The sequence below is a fragment of the Trachurus trachurus genome (assembly GCF_905171665.1).
Source record: "Trachurus trachurus genome assembly, chromosome: 14".
In the NCBI taxonomy this organism is placed as follows: Eukaryota; Metazoa; Chordata; class Actinopteri; order Carangiformes; family Carangidae; genus Trachurus; species Trachurus trachurus.
Genome location: NC_139903.1, coordinates 16,438,092 through 16,445,707, shown reverse-complemented (window position 1 = coordinate 16,445,707; position 7,616 = coordinate 16,438,092). Strand labels below are relative to the sequence as shown.

Sequence of the window (7,616 nt, the reverse complement as noted above, 5' to 3'; positions counted from 1 at the left end):
AAGGCTCCATTCAATTTAGTGTACCAGAGCGTTTTCTAATGAGCCACACCTGTCTTTGTTTATACTCTCTGAAAGGGTCTATATGAGTTCATGCATTTTTTCATTATCATTGTTGACAACATTTAGAATAAGAAAATAAATCAGAAATAAAAAGTTGAAAATTGAAGAATTCAAATTGGAGGCTTTTGCATTTTGGTTCTGTATTTTTTACAAAACAAATACACATACATATAAAAAAGTAAAAAATAAAAAAAACAGAGCATAACTTTAGCCATAATAGAGGGAAATCTTTGCACCTTTTATCTACAATGAGCACACTGAATCAGGGCTGCAGAAACACTGTTGCCAGGTATGATGCTCCACACAGAGGAACTATATTGTTAATTCTCACCATAGGAAATCTTCATAACAAAACTGCAACAGATATAGTTGGGTTTAGGTACTTCATGGGTATATGATATAAATAATGGCACTTTAGTAACAGCTTTTGGGCTTCACCTGAATTGTCCAAAATTGTCTATTTAAAAAAGTACAGTGAATTCATTAAAAGTACTACTCAGTGCACACTGCAAAGCATGACGGGACATGAAGTCAGAGCTCCCTGAAAAATACTGAGGAGTAGGAACCAGCTGAAAATAACTGGTCTGGGCCGACATCCTGTATGGACATCCAGGTGACACCATGATGTCATAAGTCACTGTCACCTTTAAAGTTCACCCAGCTGCGTCCAATCACCTGAACCAGGTGACATCAGTGATGATAATCAACAGCAGGGCTTCACCTCCGGTCCCTGTGCCTGCTCCTGTCTCCGTGTCTGCGGTCATCCCTCTCTCTTCTGTCCCGGTCGTCCCTCCTCGGTCTTCCGCCCCACTCAGCCTCTCGGTGTCGGTCTCTCGGTTCCTCCCTGTCTCTGGCTCCTTGTCTGTCCCACTCTCTCCTCCCACCTCCTCCTCCTCCTCCTCCACCTCCTCCTCCTCGCTCAGGGACCAGGCCGACACCGAGGTTGATGGGCTTACGGAAAGGCCTGTCCCGGCCGCCGAACCGCAGCTGTCCGGACTCCTTCTTCCCCCCCAGGCCTCCGCCGAGCCGCCGGGGGACCCATCCCTTGAGGGTCCGCTCCTGCTCGAAGTCCACGAACAGCTCCTGCTGGTCCACCACCAGCTTGTTGGCGTCGCGCCGCGCTCGGACCACGGACCGCTCCTCCTTGTACTCCACGAAGGCGTACCTCTTGGAGAAGCCCGTGACGGTGTCCCGGACCAGCCGCAGCTGCCGGACGTCCCCGTACTTGGAGAAGACTTGGTGGAGCTTGTCCTCGGTCGTCAGCGGGTTCAGCCGGGACACGAACAGCGTGAGCAGCGGGTCTCCGACGACCCCCTTGTTGGGCTTGTAGCGGGCGCCCATCGCCCTCCACACCGCCCGGTCGTGCGGCTCCACGTCGGTCCCGTCGATGCTCCCGGCTTTCAGCGGGTCGTACAGCTTCGCTATCGGGCTCCAGTCGACCATCTCTGCCCCTTGACGAGACCGCGAGAGTCTCTTTTTATTGTACAAAAGTCTCAGATCTTTACTCACCTATCTATCTGTCCCACCGACGCAGCCGCCGGTAGTCGTACGTGCGTGCACAAAAACAGTCCGTAGAGAAACAAGCTCTCGTCTGTCACGCGTTGAAGGTTCCTACCTGGTGCGGACTCAATGTTTGTCCTTATTTTTAAAGTACACAAGGAAAGACAGATATATTTGTTTGAGTTTTTGTCGATAAGCAAAAAGAATTAGAGTAACAACAAATAAATCACTTTCACTACGACCAGTTAATCGAAAATCAGATCTTTGCTTGTATAAGTAGCCTACTCACTGTAATTACAGTGAGTAGGCTACTTATCTCATGATGTTGGCCAACATGGCAATCACTGCTCCTAAAAACTAAAATTTCCAAATTGAAAAATAATACTATTTGACATATTCACACAATGTTTTGAAATCCAGAATTATAATTTAATTCACTAATCAAAACTCAATGTCTGCTTACTAGTTTCTTCTGAGGCCTTTGATCATTGAACCCCTGTCCTCTTGGAGAAACAGTGTTTGTTGTCATGAAGATGAATCACCCGAGACCTGAATTCAGTGGCTGTTATAATTCAATCTGCAGCACGGTTATTAAAATGAAAACTGATTCTTTATTTGATCAAGGTCCAGTTAGATACGGTATCAGATGCACTTTCCAACATTATGAACTTAGTGTAATGTGTGATTTCCCTTGGATACTGGTTTTACATACCGGTAGTCTCATTGTGTTTCACTTATTCACTTATCTAAATTAATATTTAATATTTTAATATTGTCTTCTGTTCGCAATCCTGTTTTACTTCCAACTGCACACTATTTCCTGTGGGCCTAACAGCCTTTTTACAGCAGACAATCTTACTCATTGCAGGAAAATAACTGTATTATGAATAATGTAGATAATAGTTAAGTCCCAGCTCAAGAGACCTACGCACACTGCCTCACCAATAAATTCAGAGAATTAAATGGACTTCATCAATATTACATGTTAAAATGTGTGCTGTGAAAGATCTCTCTCATTCGACACAGCACAATTTCATCTGTGGCTTTAGACCTGATAGTTTGAGTGAACTGAAGACGCCGTTGGGTCAGGAGGCAAAACATTTGGCCTTTTCCTAGAGCTCGGTGACCTGGATGATTGAGAGTCTTCACTCATACCACTTTGATTAAACGTTTTTGAATTTGGTTATGTAATGATAATGTAACTTAACTGGAGACTCCCTAAGAATACTGTATGTGTGATCAGGACAGCACACTTAACAAAAATTTCATTTAATAAAACAGTGAAAAACACATCCCCACATTAAACCAGTGATTACAAAGTCATTAAGATGTCGTCCCTCGCTGCTCTGTACAGTTATCTTTGTTTTGTGGTTTATTTATTTGTAATTATGTGATATCTTTTTGTGTGGTACAAAACTGCTTTGGAAAGAAGAACAAAATCTTTCTCAGGCTGCTGCGACACGTCGGTTCTGCTGAGAAAATTAGTCTGATCTGCAGTTGTTTCAACAGCACAGAGAAGATACTCCAGCTCAGCTGATTCTCTGCGGTTCGGCTCTGCTCCAAATCCACCGACTGCCATTACATGTCCTCCACACTCCATTTATAAGCTGCCTCCTGAACAGCTTTTTTATCTGCCATCCGTGTGTAGCGTTTCTGTTCAAAACCATTTGACCTGCAAGACAAAAGCAAATTAGATTCTGTTTTTATTTCTACCCTCAAGAACAAATTTTCAAAAGGTTCCCTATGACATGTGATATATATAGTATGAAGTCTTCCCATTAATCTTATTACTAACACATCCCATATAGTCACTCTTTCACACACACACTACCTGTCAACTCCATCCCAGCGGTAGCCTGGTTGAATATTGAACCGGTTTGGAGGTGGTGCTGGGCCTTGATACCGAGGCTTGTCTGCAAGACATAAATAAGACAGTTTACAATAAGAAAACAATCATTTTGTATCAGCCTGCTCAAGGACTATGGTACATGTCTGTATCTTTTCACACCTTGTGCCTTTGCTTTAGCTTTTTTCCGTCGGAGCATCGCAGCCATGGGATCTCCCTCCCTTTCTTGTTCTCTCAACATACGGTCAAGATCTTCATCGTCATGGTGCCGTGCTAGCGGCTTTTGGGCCTCATGCAGTGCATCTTCAAGTCTCTGCTGATGCATCTCGCCCTGGGCCAACCTATAAAGAAACGCTGACTTTATAACATGGAAACAAGTTTGCACAAAGCTCATTTCAATCCTTTGTGTGGTCAATAGTCTTCTCTAATGTGTGAAGATTGTATGCAGACTCACCCTCGTCCCCACTGAGCATATTTCTCATCCTTTGCTGCTTTTTCTCCAGCCTTCTTCTTCTGTTCTTCTCTCTCCGTATCCAAATCCCTCCTTTTACCACTCTTATCTCGGAAAACCGTCTGGGCATTACGGGATTCATCTATTCAGAGCAGGAAAAAAGGTATAACATCATCTAAATGAGGACTGCAACACCCAGTTTTATGAGAATGAATCCCAACTGTGATGAAAGAAAATGGTAAATATTTGGGCATGGATCATGTAGATATGAAAGAGGAAGTCCTGTGAGCACTGGAATCAACAGCTGTGAAAGAAAAGCTGAACCAACCTTCTAGTGGCTTGTTGTGTTTTTCTCTCCGCCTGTTCTCCTCTTGTTCTTTCCTCAAAATGTCTACAGAAACCAGACCAGCCTTCCCGCCAGAAAGCATCCTGTCACCCTGATAAAAACAAACAAACAATGAAAACACAGCAAATGGGGACAAATAAAATTCTATATTAGTTTTCAAATGAACACAGTTTGTCTCACCTGTGACTGGCCAGGTTTACGAGGCGGTGACAGATCTTGGTCCGAGTCTTTTCCGCTCCGCGGCCGCCTCCTCGGTGGAGACTGGTCAGAATCAGAGCCTCGTCTTGTGTTTGGTTGCCTCCTCGGTGGAGATTGGTCGGAGTCGGACCCACCCCTCTTTGATGGCCTTTTTCGTGGAGGCGACTGGTCAGAGTCTGAATCGTGCCTCTTCTGAGATCTCTTTGTCAGTGGCGACCGATCAGGTGAACGCGTTTTTTTACTTGACAATGATGAACTGGGTTTTCTTCTGCTGGGGGATGAATCTGACAAAGAAATTAGTTGGTAATTGTTAATTAACAAAACACTTTAAGCAGAAGTACTTTTCTCATGTGCAAAGAGTTATTAAGCCAGTGGTATATGAGGGGAAAATGGTTAATTATTATTATATTGATTTGATATTAACCCCATTCCACTGTAAATTCAATATTATGTTTTTATACTGCACATGATACACAATATGTTCATCCAAAATCCAAAGACTCCAAAGCAATTCCCAAAATAAAGTTATAAACTTTTCATTCATTCATTCAGATAAAATTGACTGCTTCAGTTTGACATTCAATTACCAAGCAATCAGATGGGATGGGATTGTGATGTTTTTGTTTATGTATCACCTTGCCCCGTTTGAAAAGCAATAAGATTTAAAAAACAATAAAAAAATCTGAGTTTGTAAGTATTTTTGGGACTTTTTTGCCTTCAATTGATAGTAGTCGAGAGAGAGACAGGAAATGGGAGGCAGAAAGAGAGGAGGAACGACACGCAGCAAAGAGCCACCCGAGCGTGGACTTGACACAAGGCAGCGTGGACTACAGCCCCAGCACATGGGACGCCCGCTCCACCAACTGAGCCAAACGACGCCCCTGCAACCTCAGATATTGTATCTCAAAACTCACCTTTACTTTGTGCTTTCCCTGATTTGCTTGAATGTTGCCTTGGAGGTGACAAGTCTGGAGAGTCGTGGCGAACTCTTCTGGGAGGGGAGGTGTCTGGAGAGTCATGGCGGACTCTTCTGGGGGGGGAGGTGTCTGGAGAGTCGTGGCGGGTCCTTCTGGGAGGGGAGTCCTGCCTTGTTCCCTTTGGTGACAGCTCTGGCGAGTTATCGTGGCTCTGGTTTGTGTCTTCATCTTCATCAACTATTTAAGAGAGGATACTCTAAGTCAACACAACTCTTATTGACCAAAGAGGTCCAGATTTCCAAAAATCTCAATTACCTCCAATCACTTTCCATCTGTTGCTGGTTCTGAAGGCTTCCAGCTGTTTCACCTCCTCTGGTCTTTCATCAATCACCTCAGCAATCTGTGTTGGCAAACAAGACAGGAAGTTTTAAGAAAACATTAGGCAATATGACAGGCTAGTTAAGTTAGTTTACTATTCTATATATATATTCCACGATTCCACTACCTCTTTAACATCTTGCTTGCAATATAGACATGTTATGAATCAAAGTCCTTGTGATTTTTTCATCGCTGTGACAATAGGTCTTGAATCATAACTTCAGCTGTAATTATCAATCATTAGTAATTGAGAGGATAATATTTAACATAAATAATTACCATTAAATCTTCATGATAAAACATAAAATGTCACGGTGACAAAATAGTTTTCAATCATCAAAACATTCATATAATTAATTATATTTCCATGTAATTATTGCCAATTGTATAAAAGTGTTAATTTGCAGCTGATCGACTCCTCTTTGAAGAGCTAGTTTGCAGCCTCGATGTAGGCTACAAGTTTAGCCTACCACCTGTCCGACTGTAAACAGAGATACATTTTTGTAATTATGGCGTTTTTCTACATCTAAATTCAGGTTATCTCCTACATAGAATATTTGATTTAAAGTGTTTTACTAGCCGTGTAATACAGTACATCGACAACAAGAGGAAAACAACAGAAATAGAAGATGTATCCGATTAAAATGAATGGACTAAACAGCTAACAGTTGTTAGCTTTCACTTCTTACCACTGGAGCCTCCTCTTCGTCCTCTTCAACCTCCTGCTCCTCTTGGACCATGTGTTTCCAGTCTATGTCATCGTCCACTATTTTCAGTCTAAAATAAAAGACGCAAACGTGTGTTTGGTAACTTAACAAACACATTTCATTCAAAACATGGGAGTCTACGAATGTGAGCGGAGCGACCTCAGCTAGCTTAGCACAAACTGACACGATCTGCCCGGGAACAGCTGCGTTAAAATGTCCCCATCGACTCACCCTTTCCCGGGGACTTTACGTCGTTTCTTCTTGAGCTTCCCCTTTGCTTTCTTGGCATCTTCATCCGCAGATAAATAACGTTTTAAGTACTCAGCTTTGGACAACTCGGGCCCCTTACCAACACCAGCGGAGGCCGCCATCATGATATTGTCGCAAACTACGGAAAGCACCGAGGGTGAAAAAGGCGCTAATCAAGTTCCGTTTACTAGGAAGCGCTGCGCGTCCGTGCTAAAACACTGACTGTATTTCTTAAATAGTTTAACAATTAGTCCTTACGTCTCTGGTTTATCGCGACTTGGAGATCTGTAGAAAACCATGCAAATATCTATCTGAAATATCATCTACACTCCCTTGGTTTAATAATTTTGCACTTTGTTTGGGAGGGCAGCTCTTCCCCAAATGGATGGAATATCTTTTCTGATATAATTTCTAACAATGTAGGCTACTGATGACCTTTCTAGACCTGAAGACAGTTTACAATATTCCTAGTAGCCTACATACTTTTTTTTATTTACAACTTCGAGGTGCTATAGGTGCCTATGGGATTCCCTGGGGCGAAGAGTTGAAGATCCATCCAATTCACAAAATTTGTTCCAATAATAAATCCAAAGGTTTGGTGCCTTTATGTGCAAAGCAGCAGAATCTCCTCTGCATATTAAAACCAGCTGGAGACATGACCCTTTTGTCTCCCCCTCAGCAGTTGACTGGAACATGTTTTTTTTTTTTTATCAACAAATGATTCATTATAACTGTACACACATAGGCTACTGTAGCCTACTCCCCAAAAATGTTTTCCGATGAAACATGCTCCGCATCCTGACTGCCAACTCTGCTCCCCGGGTAGGCTATCATATTACAATTATCCTATTGGTGAATGATTTCTCTGGTTTGAACTTGCCCTTCAGACAACCGGTGCCTCCTGCTCGGCCTCACGGCCGCTATATTATATTTTATATAATATTTGGATGCCTGTATATATTGA

The 7,616-nt window shown here is 42.8% G+C and overlaps 2 protein-coding genes across 2 annotated transcripts; both read right to left on the bottom strand.

Moving 5' to 3' along the window:
• Positions 1 to 511: 511 nt before the first annotated feature.
• Positions 512 to 1,586, bottom strand: snrnp35 (small nuclear ribonucleoprotein 35 (U11/U12)). Its single transcript, XM_083986696.1, has one exon. The coding sequence runs from the start codon at positions 1,501 to 1,503 to the stop codon at positions 778 to 780; it is 726 nt and encodes a 241-aa protein (XP_083842822.1). The 5' UTR covers positions 1,504 to 1,586; the 3' UTR covers positions 512 to 777.
• A 1,260-nt stretch (positions 1,587 to 2,846) lies between these two features.
• bud13 (BUD13 homolog) lies at positions 2,847 to 6,783 on the bottom strand. The gene is made up of 10 exons (XM_083987437.1): positions 6,635 to 6,783; positions 6,386 to 6,473; positions 5,634 to 5,718; positions 5,316 to 5,555; positions 4,384 to 4,685; positions 4,186 to 4,294; positions 3,861 to 3,999; positions 3,569 to 3,747; positions 3,392 to 3,473; positions 2,847 to 3,232 (listed from the first exon to the last, which is right to left on the bottom strand). The coding sequence occupies exons 1-10, from the start codon at positions 6,775 to 6,777 to the stop codon at positions 3,139 to 3,141; spliced, it is 1,461 nt and encodes a 486-aa protein (XP_083843563.1). The 5' UTR covers positions 6,778 to 6,783; the 3' UTR covers positions 2,847 to 3,138.
• Between the last annotated feature and the right edge of the window lie 833 nt (positions 6,784 to 7,616).